General features: G+C 40.0%; 1 protein-coding gene across 1 annotated transcript in view; it reads left to right on the top strand.

The window, feature by feature from the left end:
• Window positions 1–24,998, top strand: part of TMOD3 (tropomodulin 3) — a gene marked incomplete at its 3' end in the record, with an annotated part of 83,918 nt that overhangs the window by 57,803 nt on the left and 1,117 nt on the right. Inside the window, 6 exon segments of the mRNA NM_214294.1 lie at window positions 6,562–6,684; window positions 8,012–8,101; window positions 12,278–12,408; window positions 14,389–14,496; window positions 16,171–16,314; window positions 18,939–19,083. Coding sequence (NP_999459.1) covers window positions 6,562–6,684; window positions 8,012–8,101; window positions 12,278–12,408; window positions 14,389–14,496; window positions 16,171–16,314; window positions 18,939–19,083 — 741 coding nt within the window.

The following is a 24,998-nucleotide window of genomic DNA, read 5'->3' as shown; positions in this document are numbered from 1 at the left end:
CTGCTGTACACCTGAAACACTAAATCAACTGTAGTTCAATGTAAAAAAATGAAAAGAAAAAAAAAAAAAAGACGGTATCAGAAGAGGTACCAAACTATTTCAGAACTATATAAATAGAGCAAAGTTCTATATCACAAAGTTTCTATAAGCCCTTGGAAATTTTACTTTGTTTTATAGTTTTTTTCTGATGAGATTCATTTTGTTTTTGGAAATATTAGGGAAAGTTTATGTATGGGAGAAAAATTAGCTATGAATAATGCCTCTATGGAATGTGGATGGGGATTACAAAAATAAACATTTTAGATATTTGTTATGCTTTAGATTCCATTGGTCCCTAGAATAAGACTTGGGCAGCTATTTTATTATTATTACCATTATTAATGTTATTATTATTTTCTTTTTATGGCCACACCTGAGGCATATGGGCCTTCCCAGGCTAGGGATCGAATCAGAACTGTAGCTGCAGCCATTGCCATCGCCACAGCAACACTGGATTCGAGCCACATCTGCAATCTGTGCTGCACCTTGCAGCAAAGCCAGTTCCTTCACCCACTGAGTGAGGCCAGGGATTGAACCTGTGTCCTCACAGAGACAGTATTGGGTCCTTAACCCACTGAACCACAATGGGAACTCCAGTCCAGTGGTTCTTAACTTTGGCTGCTATACATTAGAATTCTTAGAGAGCTTTGGAAAAGTTCAAATGTCCCATACAGCACATCAGATCAATTAAATCAGAATTTCTGGGGTGGAACTTGGACATCAGAATTTATTAAAGTTTCCCAGGTGAATCCAGTGTGCAGCCAGTATTAGCCACAGCCATAGACATCTGAAAATGATGGCAAGGTTTTGCTCAGGAAAATGTGATTAACCTGAAACAGCAATTAAAGGTATGCCATCTGAATTGTATGCCACTCTAATTGTTATATCAACCACTGTGAAAAGTATTATGGAATTATCATGATGTAACAATTCGAATTTGACCTTTTCTGTTAACCAGTGATAAGAGATTATCTAATAATCCACCCAAATTCCAGAATTTGGTACTAAGAAGATCAGTTAGGTACCACCATATGGATAGACATTTATATGAGTTGAGAAGTCCACTGCTAGAGAGTTAAATATGAAAGCCACCAGTTTATTGAAAAAAAAAAAACACTGGGTTGAGAGTTTGGAAATCTATGTTCTAGTGTTAATTCTGCTATGTATCTTTTCAACCAGGGGATTTATTTATTTATTTGTTTGTTTTTTGCTTTTAAGGGCTGCAGGTGCAGCATATGGAAATTCCCAGGCAAAGGGTCAAATTGGAGCTATAGCTGTCAGTCTATGCCACAGACACAGCAATGCGGGATTCAAGCCACGTCTGTGTGACCTACATCACAACTCACAGCAATGCTGGATCTTTAATCTGCTGAGCGAGACCAGGGTTCAAACCTGCATCCTCAGGGATACTAGTTGGGTTCGCTTCCCCTGAGCCGCGACGGGAACTTCCTAAACCATGGGATTTAAGTTATACTTTATAGAATGAGGTAGTTGAGCTGGAGGTGATCACCAAATTATTTATTCAGAAAATCGTACTGTCCTCTGTGTGCTAGCAAGGATATAGAGATAGAACAGAATATTGAAAACTCACAGAGAACAAACACAAAATGTTTAAGTGTAGCTATAGTGAAATGTTCAAGGAATTAAGTGAGCACAGACATATACCTCATCTTGCTCAGTATTGGGACAAATGTCGTAGTTGCCTATTTAACAACCATTCACAATTGCCTTCTTCCTTCCTGGCAGAACCCATCTCTGAAATAGACTGAAAAAACCAGGTGCTTACTTCTTTAGCTACCCTTGCATCTGGAGCATGGGCATGTGACTCAGTGCTGGTCAGTGAAACCAAAGGAGAATTCTGCTGACAGTTTTCCTTATAAATATTAGCAATGGAGAAAGTGCCCTTCCTTCCTGTCCTACCTTGCTGCATGAGGATGTGATACTTAGTATCACAAAGGTCATCTTGAGACTAATGGGGTGAGAAAAGCCTCCATGCTGGTTATAACCGAAGAAATAAATAGAGCCTGGGTCCTTGATGTCAATATTGGGCTGCTGAACCAACCCCTCAGCCACCTACCTGTGGACTTATTAAGTGAGATTAAAGATACTTACTGTTTGAACCATTGCAGCTTTGAGAGTGGTTTGTGGATCAGCAAGGTCAGCATCACCTGAGATGTTGGTTAGAAATACTGATTCTTAGAGCTAACATCAGAGCTACTGCATCAGAATCTTCACTTTAAGATCACTAGGTGGATGAGATGCACATTAAAGCTTGAGAAGCACCAATTTAAACCACTTCAAACTGAGTATTCTGTTATATGCAATTTAAAACATCCTTATTAATGTAAATGCATTGCAGATTTGCCAAGTGGTGTTTTTTAAATAAGAAAATAACTAGAAAGACTTCTGATCCAGATGTAGGAAGTTGCAGGAGACTTTTTTAAAAAATCTCACCAAAATAAGCAATATTAGGAGTTCCCGTCGTGGCGCAGTGATTAGTGAATCCGACTAGGAACCATGAGGTTGCGGGTTTGATCCCTGGCCTCGCTCAGTGGGTTAAGGATCCAGTGTTGCCGTGAGCTGTGGTGTAGGTCTCAGACGTGGCTTCCATATCCTAACCCCAAACTCCTAGTCCATCGCACAGCTTTAATTAATTTAAATAGTCACATATGGCAGTGGCTACCATATTGGCAGCCCTAGAGACAGAGTGAGACTGCACTGCCCTCTAGTTCTTTGCTACAGGTCTTCAGTCCATGCTAAGGATGCTATTCCAAGAACCGAGGCAGTGAAGCAGACCTGAGAAAAAATTCCTGAGGCGTCGATTTTTAGTAAGGGAAACAGGAATGCTGAGGTCATCTCCAGCTTCACAAAAGAGCAGACAACACAAGAGTGGGGCTGAAAGATCTGCCAAAACTCCAAAAGAGGAGAGTGGCACTGGAAGACAGAGCCCCTAGAAAGCCGGCAGCCAGGACTGCATGCAAGGGCAGTCTCACTTCTTTACAGTTCAAAAAAGTAGGCCACTCAGGAGATCTCCAGAACCTTACCAGAGTTCTCATCTCAAGCCTTGCTGAGGATTAAGTGCTAATCCTCTCCTCAAAATGTTTGAAGTCAGTAAGGAAATGAATCAAACTAAAGTTGCAACAGAAAGCCCAGGTTCAGCTCAGCTTCAGCCCTGACTTGAGTGGCGTGCTCCTTTCTGGAAATAAATGTAATTTCTGTTAGTCTCTGCTATGCTTTTATAGAAAAATGCCCATATGCCATGCTCCTGGATTGGGAAAATCAATATTGTAAAAATGGCCATACTACCCAAAGCAATCTACAGATTCAATGCAATCCCTATCAAATTACCCAGGACATTTTTCACAGAACTAGAACAAACAATCCAAACATTTATATGGAACAACAAAAGACCCAGAATTGCCAAAGCAATCCTGAGAAACAAAAACCAAGCAGGAGGCATAACCCTCCCAGACTTCAAGAAATACTACAAAGCCACAGTCATCAAAACAGTGTGGTGCTGGTATCAAAACAGACAGACAGACCAATGGAACAGAATAGAGAACCCGGAAATAAACCCTGACACCTATGGTCAATTAATCTTTGACAAGGGAGGCAAGAACATCAAATGGGAAAAAGAAAGTCTATTCAGCAAGCATTGCTGGGAAACCTGGACAGCTGCATGCAAAGCAAGGAAACTAGAACACACCCTCACACCATGCACAAAAATAAACTCAAAATGGCTGAAAGACCTAAATATACAACAGGACACCATCAAACTCCTAGAAGAAAACATAGGCAAAACACTCTCTGACATCAACATCATGAATATTTTCTCAGGTCAGTCTCCCAAAGCAATAGAAATAAGAGCAAAAATAAACCCATGGGACCTCATCAAACTGAAAAGCTTTTGCACAGCAAAGGAAACCCAAAAGAAAACAAAAAGACAACTTACAGAATGGGAGAAAACAGTTTCAAATGACGCAACTGACAAGGGCTTAATCTCTAGAATATATAAACAACTTATACAACCCAACAGCAAAAAAGCCAATCAAGCAATGGAAAAATGGGCAAAAGACCTGAATAGACATTTCTCCAAAGAAGATATACAGATGGCCAGCAAACACATGAAAAAATGCTCAACATCATTGATTATAAGAGAAATGCAAATCAAAACTACCATGAGATATCACCTCACACCAGTCAGAATGGCCATCATTAATAAATCCACAAATAGCAAGTGCTGGAGGGGCTGTGGAGAAAAGGGAACCCTCCTGTACTGCTGGTGGGAATGTAAACTGGTACAGCCACTATGGAGAACAGTTTGGAGATACCTTAGAAATCTATACATAGAACTTCCATATGACCCCACAATCCCACTCTTGGGCACATATCCGGACAAAACTCTGCTTAAAAGAGACACATGCACCTGCATGTTCATTGCAGCACTATTCACAATAGCCAGGATGTGGAAACAACCCAAATGTCCATCAACAGATGATTGGATTCGGAAGATGTGGTATATATACACAATGGAATACCACTCAGCCATAAAAAAGAACGACATAATGCCATTTGCAGCAACATGGATGGAACTAGAGAATCTCATCCTGAGTGAAATGAGCCAGAAAGACAAAGACAAATACCATATGATATTACTTATAACTGGAATCTAATATCCAGCACAAATGAACATCTCCTCAGAAGAGAAAATCATAGACTTGGAGAAAAGACTTGTGGTTGCCTGATGGGAGGGGGAGGGAGTAGGAGGGATCGGGAGCTTGGGCTTATCAGACACAACTTAGAATAGATTTACAAGGAGATCCTGCTGAATAGCATTGAGAACTATGTCCAGACACTCATGTTGCAACAGAACAAAGGGTGGGAAAAAAATGTAATTGTAATGTGTACATGTAAGGATAACTTGATCCCCTTGCTGTACAGTGGGAAAATTAAAAAAAAAGAAAAAGAAAAATGCCCATATGAAGTCAAAGATCTTAAGACACATGTGGCCCATAGTCAGAAAAGTGTGCAGTGAATAGAAGACCCAGAGGTGACCCAGATACTGGTGTTATCAGTCAGGAACTTTAACTATGACAAAAATGCCAAAGATTCTGCTGGACAAGGTACACAGCATGTATGAAGAAATGGGAAATATCAGAAAAGACATGGAAACTTTTTTTAAGAACCAAATGGAAATACTAAATATAAGAAATATTAGAAATTAAGACCTTTAGATGGGCTTAGCTGAAAATACCTGACCAGCTTTGGCCAGACTCTTGGGAGCAGTCTGTTATGGGAGGATTCTTTATGAGTGATATACTATTGATATTTACTTTGAACAAGAATTATACAATACTCACTGCACAGATTATTAAGCCCACAAATATTTCTCTTGATAGAACGAACACTGCCTAGATTTATCAAGCCATGTATTCTCACATATTTTCTGATAGAAAAGAAAGTAATTGGCATTTGTGTGAATTCATACATAGGCCTCTAGATCATGAGTTCTGTCTCAGGAAAGAAATCAGAGACAATCTTGGACTCAGTCTCACCATGTGTAGGTATGTCTTGTTTGGTCTGCTTTTGTGCCTCAGTTATAAGTTTCTATTCCATTCATGCTGTCAATTTTGCATTGACCATGTGGTAATAAAATACTGATTGTCACATAAAAAATACTGTAAGTTTCTTGAATAACTGGTTTCTTAACAGGTAACCTTGTAGTGTCCATCGAGGCTTAGAAGAACAGTGACAGAAAATGTCAGACTACCACTCAGGACATATAGAAATCTATTTGCAATTAGAACTTGAATTTCTGGAATTGTAATTGCCTCTGCCATACCTCAAGGGAGTGAAGCAGTTTGTTGCTTAGGAATAAGGAAGTAAATTCTGTTTTTTTCTTAATGTCATTAAATTTTCATAGAGTTTTCATTTTTTCATTTATTTTTTGATTTAGTATTTATAGAATAACTCATAAAATTACTCCAAAGAGAGCCTATTTTTACTTTCACAAATGGGAAAATTTCTCGATTGATTTCTTTTCTTCATTACAGCTTATATGGCCAGTGTATTGCCTTGGAAACTTATAAATACATATTGAAGATGAAAGAAAATTATTGTAGATGTTAATCTTGACTTTTTATTTCAGCTTAGTTGCATAAATTTCTAATATATATACTTTTTTTTTTTTTTTTTTGGTCTTTTTAGGGCCGCACCAGCGGCATATGGAGGCTCCCAGGCTAGGGGTCAAAATGGAGCTATAGCTGCCGGCCTACACCACAGCCACAGCAACTCAGGATCCGAGCCGCATCTGTTAACCTACACCACAGCTCACAGCAACGCTGGATCCTTAACCCACTGAGCAAGGCCAAGGATCGAACCTGCATCCTCATGAATGCTAGTTGGACTCGTTTCCACTGGGCTACAACAGGAACTACCTACTTCTAGTAATTTTTCTTAAAATGAAATGATAATGAATTATTAGCAGTAGTAGTGAAATTAACAAACTACTTTGTTTTACAGGGAAAATATTTATCCCTAAGCAGAAACCTGTACAGACTTTTACAGAAGAAAAAGTATCTCTTGATCCAGAGTTAGAAGAAGCTTTGACAAGTGCTTCTGACACAGAATTGTGTGACCTCGCAGGTATCTCCTAAAACAAGTCAATTTGTGAATGAGTATAGGGGGAAGGGATACTGCACACACCCATGCACATGTTGCAGATGCTTGCTCTGCCTAGCAAAGTGCTGTTGAATAAGTAACCATATGTCTGGCTTTGTTTTTACACTATCAATCTGACATAAAGGATTTTGTTTCTTCTGGTTTTGTTTTTTACACTATCAGTCTTACATAAAGGATTTTATTTCTTTAAATTCTCTTAATGATGAAATCTTTATGTTAATGGAATTTATTTTTTGACCTCTTTTCCTATGTTGCCATCTTTGAAAGTCCTTATAAAAATCTTTCATCAGCTGGTGCTCAGCTAGAAGCTGTCTCCAGAATCTGCTACTATCCCATTTTATCAGAAGACCCAGAAATGGGTAACCGGAAAAATAGATAAAATAATCAGTCCTGAGCTATACTTAGCACTTTCCCACCTTTTCTGAAGTGTATGTGGAACATTGCAAACCTCCCTATGATTGTCATCATTACAGGTTTCTTATCTAGACCAATATGTCCCCCCAGCTACCTCCACCCACACCTATTTTTCTTCATAGAAAAATATAATGCATGGGAAGATCTTAGTACCAAATAACCCCAAGAATTAACATGTTTGAAAGGAGCATGAAGGTTCTTTGAGAAGGACCCAGGGATAGGACCCAAGTTGTAGTACCACAAATATAGCAGGTATATTATTCCCTGGGGGGCTGAGGACTAATGGATTTGTGACTGTTACATTCATCAGAGTGGAATGGGCCAGAGGCACACTGTGGCTTCTGCCTTACTTGTGCAAAAGAGCATCAAAAACAAAACCAAATTTATTTCTCCTTGTAGCTATCATTTTTGAGAGATCCTACTTTAATCTTAAATATGAATATCCACCTGTGCTTTTAGTGTTCTACTCTTAGATAATGTACAAATGTCAGTTAATATGAGAGTTAAGTTGAAAATCTGCCTTTTATTGCATTATGTTTGGAGAAATCTTATGAGAAGGAAGAAAAACAATAGAGCGTTTTCACTTTCTCTCTTGGCCACCAGATGGAGCTAAGTATAGGTTTAGGGTTAAGCTGGCTCCAGCTGTGTCTAAATTCAGAAATGTGGGGAGAAATTACAAGGGTATTTATTGATAAGAGATTGTAGGTGGTTTTAAATTGTTTTCACCTTTTTTTGGCTGCGAAATGTGTATTTAAATGAATAGGAAAATGTACAGAAAATGTTAAAATCATTGATAGAAATTTTGAGGTATAAAATTAATTCTTTATGTTTAAAATTGATGGAAGCAAAAAATAACTTTATTTTTCTATGTTTATAGCTATTCTTGGGATGCACAATTTGATAACGAATACACAGTTCTGCAATATAGTGGGAAGTAGTAATGGTGTTGACCAAGAACATTTTTCAAGTGAGTACTTATATAATGCTTTGTGAATTCCAGTCCTTTGATAATTATGTTTTGTTTTATCCGTGTGACAACTTCAGTGTATACCGACTAAATGTAATGCATATGTACTTGAAACCTAAGATTCCAATTAGTCTTGACATAGAAAATCATCGAAAATAGAATATTAAATACTTTATGCTGAATATGTCAGCAAGTGTAATTAGCAACCACTTACCTCACTAAATAATACTAATGGTAAACACTATAAAAGCTCGTCAAACTTGGCTTTTATTGACATTTTGTTTTCAGTGTTACTGATTTTTAAGAAATACACAACAGTGCTGACAAACTATATTATAAAATTAGATTCAGGAGAAACCACAGAACTTTTCAGCCACTAAGCCTTTTAGTCTGATGTGAAATATTAGCCTAAAGCAAAGCTTTTTGAAAATTTTATTTACAGGATATTTTAAGATCACCGAAGTAATGCATACTTTTCTATTTTATAGTAGATTTAAACAAGTCCTTAGTGCATAAGGTAAGAGGTGAAAGTGTCCCTATTCACAGCCGTCATGCCATCTATTTCCTCACACACCCACCTCCACCCTTAACAGTAAACAATTTGGAATTTATCTGTCTAGACTTTGTGTTATGCTTATTTATATAAACTTATATACATATACTTTTATACGCAAAAGTAGGATCATACCATAGACATTTCTTATAACTTAATTTTTCAATAATAATACTATTGGCTAGTGTTTTTGAATGCTTGCTATGGGCCATGTTCTTATGTGCACACCTCTTGAATGTGAATTGTTCTTAATCCTCACAACAGTTCTATAGAATAAATATTATCTTTAATTTGCATGTGAAGGAGCTGAGGTTTTAGAATGATTAAGTGACTAGTTTTAATATTCCATGAAGTTGGTGGTGAGGATTTTAATTGATGCTCTAAAGTGTATTACTTAGTAATACATCACATTTTCTAGTTAGTACATATAGATTTACCTCATTCAAACATCCGTATAACATTCCATTTTATTAATGTCCTATAATTGACCGTTTCTCTGTTTTTAAAACTTTTCATTGTAGAAAGTTTAAGCATACGAAATAGAAGAGGGAATAATGTATCCATCACCTAGCTTCAGCTATTTTTCACGTTTTGCCAGCCTTGTTTCATCCGCCACAGCCTCTCTCTCACTGCTTCCACTTTTTTCCCTGGATTTTTTTTTTTTTTCTTTTTCTTTTTAGAGCTGCACCCGTGGCATGTGGAAGCTCCTGGGCTAGGGGTCAAATCAAGCTACAGCTGCCAGCCTACACCACAGCAACAGCAATGTGGGATCCGAGCCATATTTGCAACTACACCATAGCTCACAGCAACCCCAGATCCCCAACTCACTGAGCAAGGCCAGGGATTGAACCCACATCCTCATGGATACTAATCAGATTCGTTTCTGCTGCACCACAATGGGAGCTCCCTCCCTGGACTATTTTAAAGCAAATCTTGTTTGTGTGTATTACTTTACCTGTAAATATTTCTATATGTGTCTCCCACGAAGGCATTTCTTATAACATAATCACAATGCCATTAACAAACTTAAAAATTATCAGTATTTCCTTCAGCTTCCAATACACCCAGGCCATGTTCAAACTTTCCCTTTTCTCTAAAAACATCACACTTGGCTTGTTTGGGATTAAAGTAAGGATCACACATTGCATTTGTTGTCATTTGGTTTCAGTTCCTCTTAATTTTTTAATAGTTCTCCTCAGCTTCTTTCTCCCTTTCTTCATGCCATTTCTTTCTTGAAAAAACTTTCTTGGGCGTTCCCTCTGTCGCACAGCAGAAATGAATCCGACTAGGAACCATGAGGATGTGGGTTCGATCCCTGGCCTCGTTCAGTGGGTTAAGGATCTGGTATTACTGTGAACTGTGGTGTAGGTTGCAGATGCGACTCAGATTTGATACTGCTGTGGCTGTGGTGTAGGGCGGCAGCTATAGCTCCGATTTGACCCCTAGCCTGCGAACCTCCAGATGCCGAGCATGTGGCCCTAAAAAGCAAAAAAACAAAAACAAAAAACCTTCTTTCTTAAGGGTTTTCATGTAGAATTTTCCACATTCTGGATTTGGCTGACTGCAACCTTGTAGTATCATTTTACGTGTTTCTGTTTCTTCTGTGTTTCTGTAAACTGTTATTTTCTAGAGGCTTGATCAAATTCAGGTACAGTTTTTTGGGGGGTTTTGTCAAGAACGCTTCTTCGGTGGTGATTGAGTCACATTAGGAAGCATACCAAGTCTGGTCATTCCTCTTTGGGGAAAGTGTTAAGATTGATCAATGGACTCAAATATTGGCAGGCTGATCCACCCATGTGCAGTTCCCCCATGAACCTTTCTTAATGGTTTCAGCATCCCATTGACTGGATCCCTCTTTTCATTACAGAGCAAGGATCTTTACATATACACATTCTGTGGAAAGGGAGAGAAATCTTTTGGCTTTATAAAATTGATTTATTTTTTATTTTTTATTTTATTTTTGCCATTTCTTGGGCCGCTCCCACGGCTATAAAATTTGGAATTGAGGAAATGCTTGTTCAGTTTTCCATTTACTGAGGAAGCTCTTCTCCAGCCCCCTTGACCTACCATCTTGAAGAAGACTGCCATCCCGATCTTTCAGCTGTCCTCAGGAAAATAATTTTCAGAGTTTCGTCTAAGTTGTTCTCTTCAGGACACTTTGTGTGCGCCCGCACGCGTGCGTGTGTGCACGCATGCGTCGCGTGAGAGATTCTTTAAAAGAACAAGGCACTCTTAGGAGGAATTTTTAGGACAAGTAAGCAGTATACCTTGTCTTAAGGTGAGTTTTGCTTCAAAAGGCTAGAAGAGGGCAGAAGGGAATAACTAGGCCAGGCAGTGAGTCTGTAAGTCTTTCCATGTCACTTACTCTTAATGTTTTTATAGTCATTCTTCTCTTTGAGAATCTGATGCTATAGATGTTCTCTCCAGAAAATGTACCCATAAAAGTTTCACTGTCCATAGGCCTCTGCACATACATCAGAGTGAATTTATGTCTCATTAGAGGGCTCAAGGCTTCTGGATCCTCTTTCAGCTTGAATAACTATATTGTGATGTAAATGGTGAAGCACTGGAGTAGGAGTGAAGGAGGGTAGTAATCTTTGGAATTTCTGTCTTAGTAGCTGTTCCATGTACCATTAGCTTTCTCTGTCTCCCCTTCCCTGTTGCTACTCTTCTTGCTAATGGAGTCCTCCCCTGTTACCCATTGCATAGTATTGCCATGGGAAGGACGGTACAGTGTCCTTCCATCATCTCACTCTTCTCATAGAGGCTAGGTTTGTTCCAGTCTCTGGTTCTTACTGCCCTTATATTAGCTACTAGTCAGGAGTTCCCTTGTTGCACAGCAGGTTAAGGATCCAACATTGTCACTGCGGTAGCTCAGGTTACTTCTGTGGCGTGGGATCTGTCCCTGGTCTGGGAACTTCCACGAGCCATGGATGTGGCCAAAAAAAAAAAATCACTAGTCAAATCTTAGAGAGTGATATACTAGATTTTTATCATTTTAGAACTTTATCCTGAACATTGCTAAAAATAAATGTGATCACCAGCTTGTGTTATCCAACAATTTTGATGTAATTCACCAAGAGGCAAGAAACATATTCATTTTTGAAGACTGACACATTGCAAACAAATTAAATGTTGAATTATGTTTGGTATTTATATTCAGTGAAATTTTATATGAGGGCTTAATGTATCAACACATGAAAGAGCTTATATAAATTTGGGGGAAGAAACTTATAAATTAATTCTGCTATGGAGTTCCCGTCGTGGCGCAGTGGTTAACGAATCTGACCAGGAACCATGAGGTTGCGGGTTCGGTCCCTGCCCTTGCTCAGTGAGTTAAGGCTCCGGCATTGCCCTGAGCTGTGGTGTACGTTGCAGACGCGGCTTGGATCCTGCATTGCTGTGGCTCTGGCGTAGGCCAGTGGCTACAGCTCTGATTCGACCCCTAGCCTGGGAACCTCCATATGCCATGGGAGCGGCCCAAAGAAATAGCAAAAAGACAAAAAAAAAAAAAAAAAAAAAAAAAATTCTGCTGTATATGTGTGTAATATGTTTCCAAGTTAATATATACATTCATTGTGATAGTCTCAACCAGTGACATTCTTGTTCATTTGTTACTGCAGATGTGGTAAAAGGTGAAAAGATCCTTCCAATACTTGATGAGCCCCCAAATCCAACCAACGTTGAAGAGAGTTTAAAGAGAATTAAAGAAGATGATGTTCGTCTTGTTGAAGTTAATTTGAACAATATAAAGGTAGACGTGAAAAGCAAATCAAAAATTGCTTTGAATTCTTTGAGTCATTTGGGTCTAGGATGGGAGCTGGGCAGTTTTGATGTAATCTAATCCCTTCTACTCAATGGTAAGGTTTTTGCTTTTAATACTATGCTAGCATAGATTCCTTTGTATTTTAGAAATTAAAGTATTACAGTATTTTTCTGATTTACTTTTTAAAGACCATCAAATAGAAGTATACTATCAGTAAATCTCTCTGGCTCCCAAAGTCCTACCCATTTTTAAAGAGCATTTTTGTCTTTCAGGGGTTTTTTTTGTTTGTTTGGTTTTTGTTTTTTGGGTTTTTTTTTGTCTTTTTGCTATTTCTTGGGCCACTCCCGCAGCATATGGAGGTTCCCAGGCTAGGAGTCTAATCGGAGCTGTAGTCTTTGGCCTATGCCAGAGCCACAGCAACGCGGGATCCGAGCCGCGTCTGCAACCTACACCACAGCTCACAGCAATGCCGGATCATTAACCCACTGAGCAAGGGCAGGGACCGAACCCGCAACCTCATGGTTCCTAGTTGGATTCGTTAACCACTGCGCCATGACGGGAACTCCAGGTTTTGTTTTTTTAATCAGGCCTCTTGAGGTAAAATTTATACCTAGTGAAATTATACATAGCCTACAGTTGTGTGAGTTAAGGCAGATGCATACACAACCACCACCACAGTCACATGTAGAACACGTCATACCCCTTTGTCATCATCCCCTGCCACCAGCTCTAGCCCCTGAAAATTACTGATCTGTCTTGTTTCCCTGTCATTTTGCTTTCTCCAGAATTTCATGTAAGTGGAAACATAAAGTGTATAGCCATTGAGTCTGGCTTCTTAGCATAATGCATTTGAGATTCGTCCGTGCTGTTGTGTGTCTCAGTGGTTTTCTCCTTTGTAGTGCTGAGCAGTATTCCTTTGGATGTGCTGCAGTCTGTTTATCTGTTCACCAATTGATAGGCATATGAGTTGCTTCCAGTTGGGATGATAAGTAAAGCCACAATACACACTCACATATAGGTTTTTGTGTGAACATAGGTTTTCATTTCTCTTGAGTAAACACCTGGAAGTGGGCTTTGTGAAATCTTACTGAGATTTCTAAAATGTAACTCTTCCTTGCAGTAAAGAAAAAAGAACTGAGTTAGAATGGCATAGGGATAATTAATTACCAAAAAGTAAACACAGATGATCTCATATATTACCATTGTATAATAGCTTCATTACAAATTCTTCATTTTAAATCTTAATTTATCTGAATTGGGGGTGGAGAGAACATCTGGAAGTTACAAGAACCTAGGGAATAAGACCTCTGTGCTCTTTTCATGGGTGTTCCTTCCTGTGAGTGGAGGGGGGAAAAGCCTTGGAAAAAGCTAATATCCCTAGTTGGTTATTAATCTTTTTTTAAAAAATTCACTTCTCGTGTATTTCTGTCTCTAAGTCAGTAGCAATGATCTAAAAATAACCAGGCTTCAGGAAATTGAAATCTCGGGACTAAAAGGAAAGATCACTGTCTCCTATAACTCTTGCCTCATTTTAAGTAATGTAGGTTTAATTTCTCTTAATACCTATAGCTTAAATATCTGAGAACAGCATGTCATCTGCCTTAGGAATCATCAGAGGTAGATTCCCACATCTTTCTCTTTGTAAAAAAGTGGATCCACTTTGAGCACTCAAGGGTTAACTTCTCATAATACAAATACTTAAAAATAAAATAGTGAGAATTTCTTTAATCTCAGTGCTAGAGAAACAATGACATATGCTCTGCTCTGTGCCAACAGTTTGTGCAAATGGACCATAATAGATAAGCCAGAGGGATGAGGAGGCTTAGTTGTTGTTTTAGTTTGTAGATCAATGGTTGTATGTGATATAATTTCTGAGTACATTTTAATAAAGTACAGATATATTTGATTAATGGATTAAATTTGCTGAAAAATAAAATGTAATAATGTTTCACATTTTTGTCTTTCAAGAATATCCCAATTCCAACCTTAAAGGATTTTGCAAAGGCTTTGGAAACCAACACCCATGTGAAATATTTCAGTCTTGCGGCCACCCGAAGCAATGACCCCGTTGCAGCTGTAAGTAAGCTACTACTGGTAACATCAACATTATGACTGTATTACACCAGGGTGTGTTACAGAGGTGGTTAAACCATATTAAACTGCATCAAATGTGACACTCTTACTTATTTATTTATTTTTGGCCATACCCTCGGCATATGGAATTTCCCCAGGCCAGGGATCGAACCTGCTCCACAGCAGCGACAACATCGAATCCTTAACTGCTAGGCCACCAGGGAATTCCAAGTGATTATTTTAAAACTAAGTGATCTGATTCCTACCTCAAACTCTCCAACAGTTCCCTATCTCACTAAGTGAAAATCAGAATCTTTCAATGCTTTAATAAGGCCTTGCAGGTGCAAACCTCATCTCCTTTCTTGCTGTTTGTTTCATTCTACTCTGTCCATACAGCCTCCTCACTCTGCCTAAAACCTGCATTGTGTGCTCCCATCTCAGGGCCTTTACACTTGTTCCTCCTGCCTAGACATTTCTCCCTAAAAATATTCCACGTAGTTTCACCTCATCACTTAAATTATTTGAGTCCTTGCTCAGATGGCCTTTCCTGACCCCTGTATGTGAAGCAGCAACCCCACCCGCACCCCATCTACCTTGTTCTGCCTTTTTTCTTCCTTTGTAGCCCTTTTTACCATCTGACATTACATTTTGCTTACCTGCTTATCTGTCTGGGCCCCCATGAAAATGTAAATTCCATCAGGTAGAGACTTGTATGTTTTCTCTCTGAATCTATGGAACAGTGCTTACTAAATAATAGGCCACCAGTAGTATTTAAATAAACATGTGTACAGGTGGATGGATAAGGGATTTGCTCCAGGCCACATAGCTAGTTGCTGCTATGTATATCAAGTGTATAGATATTTGTCCCAGCTTCTTTCTAGTATCGCTGCCCCCTGTTGCCTTTTCTGTAACTTGACCTTAATTTTAACCTTGATCTTACCCATATTCTCTGGAGTCTGGCCTTTCTTTTAACCCCTCTGCAGGTCACTTTTAATAAACTCACTCATATTCTTACTTGTCCACTCCTCCCTTCTCTTTCCCCTCTGCTCACTTACAAGCTTTGTTAATTAATCAATATGGTGCTTATTAAGCACTGGGTCCAATGCCTAGCAATACCATATCCTGTAAGCAATGTGATGAAAGCAGATTGAAGACATACCATTCTTTGAGGAATGTGACATTTAGTTAGCCCTTTCTTCTCCATAGTTCTTATGCTCTAGCAGTTCTAGTTACCTCTGCTCTTTCCTGGCCTTTTGGTCCCTGCCTTGGAAATTAAGTCTATAATTTACCCTCGTTTAGACTTTACTGTAACCCAGCTGCAGCAGGACCCAGTAAGAAAAGATGTTCCAAAGAGACATTGAGAAAGTTAGTCCTACACAGAGGCTGAGAGAAAGTATGAGAAATAAGCATGAAGTAGAAGAATGAATGAACATAGGATAGAATAGCAGTAGAGGGACATTACCAATAGGGAATTACATGTGGCCAAAAAAATCTAAGGATTATGACAGAGTACATGTGAAAAGTAGATACATGTGAGACCTCTGAAGTAGTGTGTCAAGGCTGAAACAATCTAATAAACATTAAGGCAATTGTATCGATTCATGTATTTGTTTCAGGCTTGTACAGTGTGTAATAAGTGCTGTCAAACTGTAATCTTCAAATATTTTTAATTTCTAGGCTTTTGCAGATATGCTAAGAGTGAACAAAAATTTGAAGAGCTTAAATATGGAGTCCAACTTTATTACAGGAGCTGGGATTCTAGCACTGATGGATGCTCTGAGAGATAATGAAACCCTGGCTGAGCTCAAGATTGACAATCAGGTGAATGTTCTCCAGCAGCAGCTTGGAAGAAGCTATAGCCCACCCTCTGTGCAGGGCTTGGGGGCCCAGGAGGCAGGTGGGAGGAGGAATTTCAGGGAGCACTTGGTAAGGTGGTGGCCTGAAGGGAGGGGGAGGACATTTGGAGCATACAGAATATTATTTTAGTGTATAGAAAGGTATGTGAGCAACTCTCCCTGATTGATCTTAAGAGAATGTAGATGGCTGGCTATTTTGAACTGCAAGGATTCTTAAAGGTGACAGTCCATCCTCAAATTTTTCATCTCTTTGGTGGCAAGATCCACATAATAGACTTTTTGTACCTGTAGCATGTCATAGTCCCAGACACAGTAGGTGAACAGAATAGGTTCAGTGAAAAACAGAAAACTAATACCCATGTTACCCTAAGGGCACAGGCTTCTGTCAGCCACCTTCACTGCTAATGCCACAAGGTAATGCTGGGTCCTCCAGACCCGGGTGAACTTTTCTTTAAAGAAGCAGAGAAATGTACATGTTAGGAATGTTTCCATTCAATGCAGTAATTAACTAAAAATAAAACAATGGGAGTTCCCTTGTAGCACAATGGGTTAAAGATCCAGCATTGTCACTGCAGTAGCTTGGGTCACTGCTATGGCACAGGTTCAGTCCTTGGCCTGGGAACTTGCACATGCCATGAGAGCAGCCACACACACACACACACACACACACACACCCCAAAGTACATACACATTTGACTGAAAAATACCTTCAGTTATTGAAAAAATATGTGGTAAATGACTCCTTCAGTCCTTCAAAGTAAATAAATTTTGTAGATTATGAAGGTCGAAAGGATTATATATTAAAATTTAACCAGAATGCTATTGAATCAATTTCCAATTTTTTATTGGGATATAATTCACGTATGGTAAAATTTACTCTTTTTTTTGGTCTTTTTAGGGCATAGGGAGGTTCCCAGAATAGGGGTCTAATTGGAGCGGTAGCCGCCAGCCTACTCCAGAGCCACATCAATGCCAGATCTGAGCCACATCTGTGACCTACACCACAGCTCACAGCAACACCGGATCCTTAACCCACTGAGCAAGGCCAGGGATCGAGCCCAAAATCTTATGGCTCCTAGTCAGATTCATTTCCGCTGTGCCACGACGGGAACTCCAATTTACTCTTTTAAAGTCTGCAATTAAGTGGCTTTTAGTATATTCATGGAGTTGTGCAGCCATCATCACTGTCGGACTCCAGAACATTTATATCACCCCAAAGGGAAACTCCAGACCCACTGCAGTCACTTCCTAACCACCCCTCCCATCAGCCCCTGGCAACAATTAATCTGCTTTCTGTATCTGTGTGTTTGCCTATTTTGCACAGGTCATATAAATGGAGTTATTATAATATGTGAACTTTTGTATCAGCCTTCTTTTCATGTAGCAAAATGTTGTGGAGGTTTATTCATGTTATAGCCTATATCAGTTCCCATTCCTGTTTATAGTTGAATAATCTATTATACTTGGGTCGTTTCCACTTTCTGGGTTTCAGAAATAGGCTGTCTTGAACATTCGTGTACAAATTCTTATGTGAATATATACCTTCATTTCTCATGGGTATATACCCAGGAGTGGAAGTGATGGGTCATATGGTAACTCTGTGTTTAACTTGTGGAGGAATAGCGAAATTGTTTTCCTTAACAGCTGCACAATTGCACTTTCCTACTAGCATGTCTGAAGCTCCCAATTTTTCTATATTCTTGCCAACACTTACTATTGTCTGTCTTTTTTATTATAGTCATGCTAGTGGATATGAAATGGTATCTCATTATAACAGTCTACAGTTGTTGATTTTATGAGTTTTTTTTTTTTTTTTTTTTTTTTTTTTTTGCTTTTTAGGGCCACACCTGCAGCATATGGTGGTTCCCAGGCTAGGGGTCCAATCAGAGCTACAGGTGCCAGCCTACACCACAGGCACAGCAACACCAGATCTGAGCCGTGTCTGCAACCTACACCACAGCTCACAACAACACTGGATCCTTAACCCACCGAGCAAGGCCAGGGATCAAACCCACAACCTCACGGTTCCTAGTTGAATTTGTTTCTGCTGCGCCATGGTGGGAACTCCAACAGTCTGCAGTTTTTGATGTCTATATCGGAGCCACATCTGTAACATTCATTGCAGCTCACGGCAAGGCTGGATCCTTAACCCACTGAGTCAGGCCAGGGATTGAACCTGCATCCTCATGGATACTAGTCGGGTTCGTTACCGCTAGGCTACAACAGGAACTCCTAAACTTAATATTTTTGTTTCTCTTACGTATGTTGTAAGAATTGGGGAAATTTTGTCCTTTTTTTCTAGTGGCCATACCCGCACCATTTTTTAAGTTCCCAGGTCAGATATTGAATCCAAGCTGTAGCTCCAACGTTGGATCCTTTTAACTCCCTGTGCCAGGCTGGGGATCGAACCTGCACCTCCACAGCAACCTGAGCTACTGTCATCAGATTCTTAACCCACTGTGGCACAGTGGGAACTCCAGGAAAATTTTTAAAGAATCAGTATATACCTGAATATGTTAGACTTAACCTACCTCAAAAAGTATTTTGATCTAGTTTATTAATGCTTTTCTTTGTTTCTAATTATTCCAGAGGCAGCAGCTGGGGACAGCTGTAGAATTGGAAATGGCCAAGATGCTTGAGGAAAATACCAATATCCTTAAATTTGGATATCAGTTTACTCAACAGGGACCTCGAACCAGGGCAGCTAATGCTATAACAAAAAATAATGACTTAGGTAAGACATATCTGGTATGAAATTGAATTTCTGAATTGTATCATTAAGTTAATGTATTGGAGGAACTTTATTTTCTTTTTTGGCTGCGCCTACAGCATGTAGATATTCCCGGGCCAGGGATCAAACACGTACCACAGCAGCAGTCTGAGCTACTTCAGTGACAACTGCAGGATCCTTAACCTGTTGTGCCACAAGGAGACTTTTGGAGGAACTTTTTTTTTGTCTTTTTGCCATTTCTTGGGCCGCTCCCACGGCATATGGAGATTCCCAGGCTAGGGGTCGAATTGGAGCTGTAGCCGCTGGCCTATACCACAGCCACAGCAATGTAGGATCCAAGCCGCGTCTGCAGCCCACATCACAGCTCATGGCAACGCAGGATCCCTAATCCACTGAGCAAGGCCAGGGATTGAACCCGCAACCTCATGGTTCCTAGTCAGATTTGTTAACCACTGAGCCACGACGGGAACTCCTGGAGGAACTTTTTTAAAAATATATTTTAACACAGGAAGCTTATTTGTCCTTATTTTGTCCTTTGTTTTTTGGTTTGTTTGTTTTTTGCTTTTTAGGGCCACACCCAAGGCATACGGAGGTTCCCAGGCTAGGGGTCGAATCAGAGCTACAGCTGCTGGCCTACACTACAGGCACAGCAACTTGGGATACGAGCCACGTCTGTTACCTACGCCACAGCTCTTGGCAACGCCTGATACCTAACCCACTGAGCGAAGGCAGGGATGGAACTCGCAACCTCATGGTTCCTAGTCAGATTCGTTTCCACTGCACCACGACAGGAACTCCACTTGTCCTTTGTTTCCAGAATCTGCATGGCCCTTTTAACTGACTGAATTTGAGTTTAGTTTAAATGGGACTGTAGTGATTATTAGGTTAGTGAGTAAAATTGGCTTCCTATGACAAACATATTTCATAGCTTTTAGTGAGAGAGTTTTCTGCAACAAACATTATAAAAATGCTTCTTACAACATTTTCTTCTTAGTTACAAGTCATCTCTTAGAGCTATTAAAACAAAGATTTCAACCTTATAGGAAACTTTTGCCCTTTTGATCAAACAGGCATAGATAGAAATTCAGTCTTATATGGTAGAATATAGAATAATTATAGTTTTAACCCAAGTGTTCAAGTCTGTGTGATGTGATGATTTGCTATATTTACCCATCTCCCTGAGCCCACTGTCCCTGGGTGATGGGTCCTCTCACTGCACACATGCAGGTTACTAGTCTCCTTCCCAAGTTCCTATTGAACTGCTGAGGCTTGTAGCTTCCATTTGAAACAAATTTTCTAGCCATAGCTGAATTAAAGAATTTGGGGGGTTCCCTGGTGGCCTAGTGGTTAAGGACCTGTCATTGTCACTGCTGTGGTGTAGGTTCAATCTCTGGACTAGCTGCAGGTGCAGCCAAATACACATATATAAAATATATATAAAAGCAAAAAAAAAAAAAAAAAGAATATGATGCTTATAATTTCTACATATTTCCAAAAATTGACTTTTAAGTTTGGTGTTTGTCATTGAAATATTTCAAAAGATACATTTAGACAAGGTTTAAAATAATACTTCTTAAAGGGAGTCACATTTCTCTGAGATGCAGTTCTTTTAGGCTTTAGCCCTATTTGAGTTTGCATATTATTTAAATTATTTATTTATTTATTTAGCCATGTCTAGGGCATGTGGAAGTTCCTGGGCGAGGGATCAAAGTGACATCATCAGATCCTTAACCTACAGAGCCACCAGGCAACTCCTGAATTTGCATATTTTTAAAATTTCTGGAGCAGAAAATCTGGAGCTTCAGAGTTCCCTTCATGGCTTAGCAGTTAATCCTCCTTGGATCCATGAGGATACGGCTGGCCTCACTCAGTGTGTTAAGGATCCACTGTTGCCTTGAGCTGTGATGTAAGTTGCAGACAAGGCTTGGATCCTGTGTTGCTGTGGCTGTGGTATAGGGTGGCAGCTGCAGCTCTGATTCAACCCCTAGCCTGGGAAACTCCATTTGCCACAAGTGTGGCCCTAAAAACAAAACTAAACAAAACCTATGGCTTCATTCCTTTAATCCAGATTACTGTGGAAAATAGTAGTTCCTTTGATGGCTATAGTTTCCCATAAAAGATTTTAGCTTCTTGCTTTTAAAAAGAGAAGTTTTAAAAAACCCTTCTCGTTTTTGGTGTATTGTTGATTTTAGGTGTAGTTTGCAAAGCCATGCTAATATTTTAATATGGCTTCTATTTTTTTCCTTGAGGAATTTAGTTTTGCTTTTTACAGCAGTATTTCTCAAGTCTGTCTGAACTTTATAGAGAACTTTTAGAACATATACATTATTGACTCTAAAAAATTTAGATTTTTACCCAGAAAGTTGATTATACTTGATTGTTATAGTCTATTTTCAATGACTAAGCTTTTGGAGATCAGGGGCCACGTCTATCTGTTGAATCCACAACTCTCTTAAAACCATGCCTGACATTATTAGATACTTAATAAAGATTTAGTAAGTAAAAAAAGAAAGCGAAAGAATTTGAACCTGCTTAAAGTTGCAATTTTCTGGTAGCTATATAGCTATAAACTTAGGCTAGAAGTGTCTCCATTCTTCCTGTCTTAAGAAAGCATCTTAGCTTTTCCGAGATCCCACTAACAAATTTTTCACCCACTCATCTGTGTCCCTCCCAGAGGAGCTTGTGCCAGCAGCTGTCCCGCAGGAGCAGCAGAGCACAAGCCCATACGTGTATGTCCCTGTATGTAACAGGGACAGCAGCCTTTCACGGCCTCAGTGCTTGTGCTCTTCTGCAAGCCTGTTGTGGCAGACGCTGTGCTCAGACCTCTGTGAGAAAGGAAGGCCTGATGTTAGAGTAAGGGAGACTTTGGCAGGTGGAAGATGAGGGGAACAGATGAAAAGTATTTCCTAGGCTGCTTGCTGTCAGCACTGAGCAGTGGAGTAACTATCCACAGGCGTGTGTAATAGAGGATGAGGAGGCCGTGTTGAAGAAGTTGTAGTCTGACATGAAGCAGGGGTAGCAGAAGGCAAACATCTTTGTGCTGGTAGCTCTCTAGCCACCCCCACCCCTACCCTGTCCCCACCTTGCCATGCTGTTTCATCCTAGTCCAAACCAGATTTTCAGATAGGGGTCTCAGGCATGAAATGAGAATACGGACATTCCTGGAGTGAGGACTTGCATGAATTAAAACTCACATTTGAGGGAGTTCCTGTCGTGGCGCAGTGGTTAACGAATCCGACTAGGAACCATGAGGTTGCGGGTTCGATCCCTGCCCTTGCTCAGTGGGTTAACGATCCGGCGTTGCCGTGAGCTGTGGTGTAGGTTGCAGACACGGCTCGGATCCCACGTTACTGTGGCTCTGGCGTAGGCCGGTGGCTACAGCTCCGATTCGACCCCTAGCCTGGGAACCTCCATATGCCGCGGGAGCGGCCCAAGAAATAGCAACAACAACAACAACAACAAAAAAAAAAAAAACTCACATTTGAGAGTAAGCAAGTTATTTATGTGCTGAAGACAGCCTGCAGATTTTGAGAACTGACTCATAACGGGATGCAGGATCCAGACAAGTACTTGCTAAACAACGATGCCAGGAGATTAAGAGGGAATTCTGATAGGAGGCACTAAAATTATGTGGTAAGGAACTTAGATTCCTTTGGATTTTATCTTGAGGCATTTGAGAGTCATTGTAGGTCATTGAGTGCATGATTAAAATGATTTTCAAAACACTATTCTTATCACTCTTCTAGAGATAGAGAGGAAACGATATTAGGGTTCATTGGCATTTGATTAATCATGAAGTATTGAGAACTTAGTGGAGTGGGTTTTGGAAAGAAATTGCCAAAGAATTGTTAATAGGGCCAGATTTGGTAGTCTTTCCTCCAGAGGATGAACTGAGGAACTGCTTTGGCAGTAAGTGGGCACCAAGTGAGAAGGAGGAGTCGAAAGTGGCTTTTTGCCTGTCTTCTCTCCCGTGTTATGCTCACAGAAGCCTCCCCCATCCACCCTCAGCTGGATTTTTTTTTTTTTTTTTCCAGCCCTGCACTTTGATCTCTGCCTGTGGATCAAGGTTGCAAGCCTAGACCATGTCTTCTTACTTACATTCTAGTGTGTGCTAACGGGACAGAGATGGCAAAGAACAAGACTTGTACAGCATCTCTTGGGCATATAATTTTTCTTTACCTTGCAAACAGGGCCATGTCAGAGCTTTAGTGTTCTGATTTTGATAATGTTTCCCTCTCTCATTGTTTTCTTAGTCTCAACTTTTCATTGAAATAATCCTACCTCCTGGCCTTCTCTCCAGCTACGAAGTATCAGAGCTAAAGCAAAGAGGTTACATGGTGTATGTGCAATATTCAGTTGAACTTTGTCTCCCGTTACTATCTTTCCACTAACTGCGTAATCAGTTTTGTACACCTTTTTTGTTTGTTCCATCTGTTACTGATCTTGTTTATAATGTGCATTTTTTAATAACATGCAATTTACAATCTGAAATGGTCTGCAATAACATCCAAACACTACTGCAATTCAAACTTTTCTTGGAAATGTTCTATGCTAAAGAATTATGTGGTTTGCCTTTCAGATATTTCTGTGGTGTTCAGAGATCTGTATACATGAATTGAGTTTGTATTTGAGGGCTCAGTTCTCCATTTGCTTTCTTCCCTTCTTCTTTCCATAAACACATGAAACTTGTTCTTCATTAACATGAACTAAAAGTAGAGTCAGGGGTGCATCTAGTTAGATAAGTATGAGAATGTTCATGGGGACTTGACACTTCAGTTCTCCTGGTTTTTATTTTCTAGCTAGCACCAAGCCTGGTGCTGGACAAGCTTTTATGCACATCACTTTACTGGACTCATCTCTTGAAGACTAGTAAACAGAAGCAGTAGTCAGGATAGCATGAGAGCAAAATCGGTAGCCTGGCCAGGAGGCCGATGCACCTGCTGGCTTTTCATGCCTCTGTTAAACAGTCAGTTCAGGCTGAACAAAGGTGGTCTTCCCACTTGCTTCCATAGAAGAGAGTATAGGAATTAATAGACCAACCATGTAACTTAAACAGAGGAACTTACTGGTAAGAATATCAAAGCCAATAATGTGTACATGCAAATCCTCTAACTAGAAAAGCTAAATTGGCTTTCCTCACCCTGCAAAGATGGCTGACCCCAGGAGCACCCCAAAACCCCACCATGGTGGGTGATGGGCTGAGCACCCTTTTTGAATGCTTCCTGTATTGCTGCTGCACTAAGCAGCCTTTAATTGCACAGCTATGAGGTACAGGTATCATTATTCTTCTATTATGGAGGATGAGTTGAGGCTCAGAGATTCACTTACTTGCCAAAGAGCACACTGCAGAAAGCAGCACTCACATTCTTTACTAACCCCAGAATCTGTGCTTTCTGTCCTCCCTACATAGGAGTTGGCTACAGTGCTGAGCAGCCCTGAGCGAATGCTCTCTGGTAGCTGACAGGTGAACATGAGGGAAGCAAGATGCTGCTGCAGAAGACCTTGCCCTGCAGCTAGTGAGCACAGCGTGGAGGGGCAGGGTCAGCAGCCTGTGAGGGGCGGGGGCCCTCAGGTGTGCACCTGTGTTTACCCCATCAGCTGAACTAGTTGGCCAGATGGGACATCACCACATTACTCCGGTCTAAGATTTTCATTACTTTGCATGTGTGGTTTTGTCAGAGCCCTGAACTGATTCATTTTATAGGAAATAAGAGAAGGAAAATTTGGAGAGCAGTAGTAGCAAGTCACTTACCTTTGAAACTGACAAAACTGTTTTTGCTATGTTCTTTCACTAAGGAAATAATCAGAAGAGCATGCAAATTGTTACTTTTAATAATGTCTAATCTCAGCTGCCTGAATGTTATTTCAAAATTTAACATAGTAAGTTATTTTTTTAATGAAGGTGTAAATGTTTTTAA

This window comes from Sus scrofa, chromosome 1 (assembly GCF_000003025.6).
Source record: "Sus scrofa isolate TJ Tabasco breed Duroc chromosome 1, Sscrofa11.1, whole genome shotgun sequence".
Taxonomy (NCBI): Eukaryota; Metazoa; Chordata; class Mammalia; order Artiodactyla; family Suidae; genus Sus; species Sus scrofa.
Note: the sequence above shows the minus strand (reverse complement) of the source record. Positions and strands in the feature narration are given on the sequence as shown.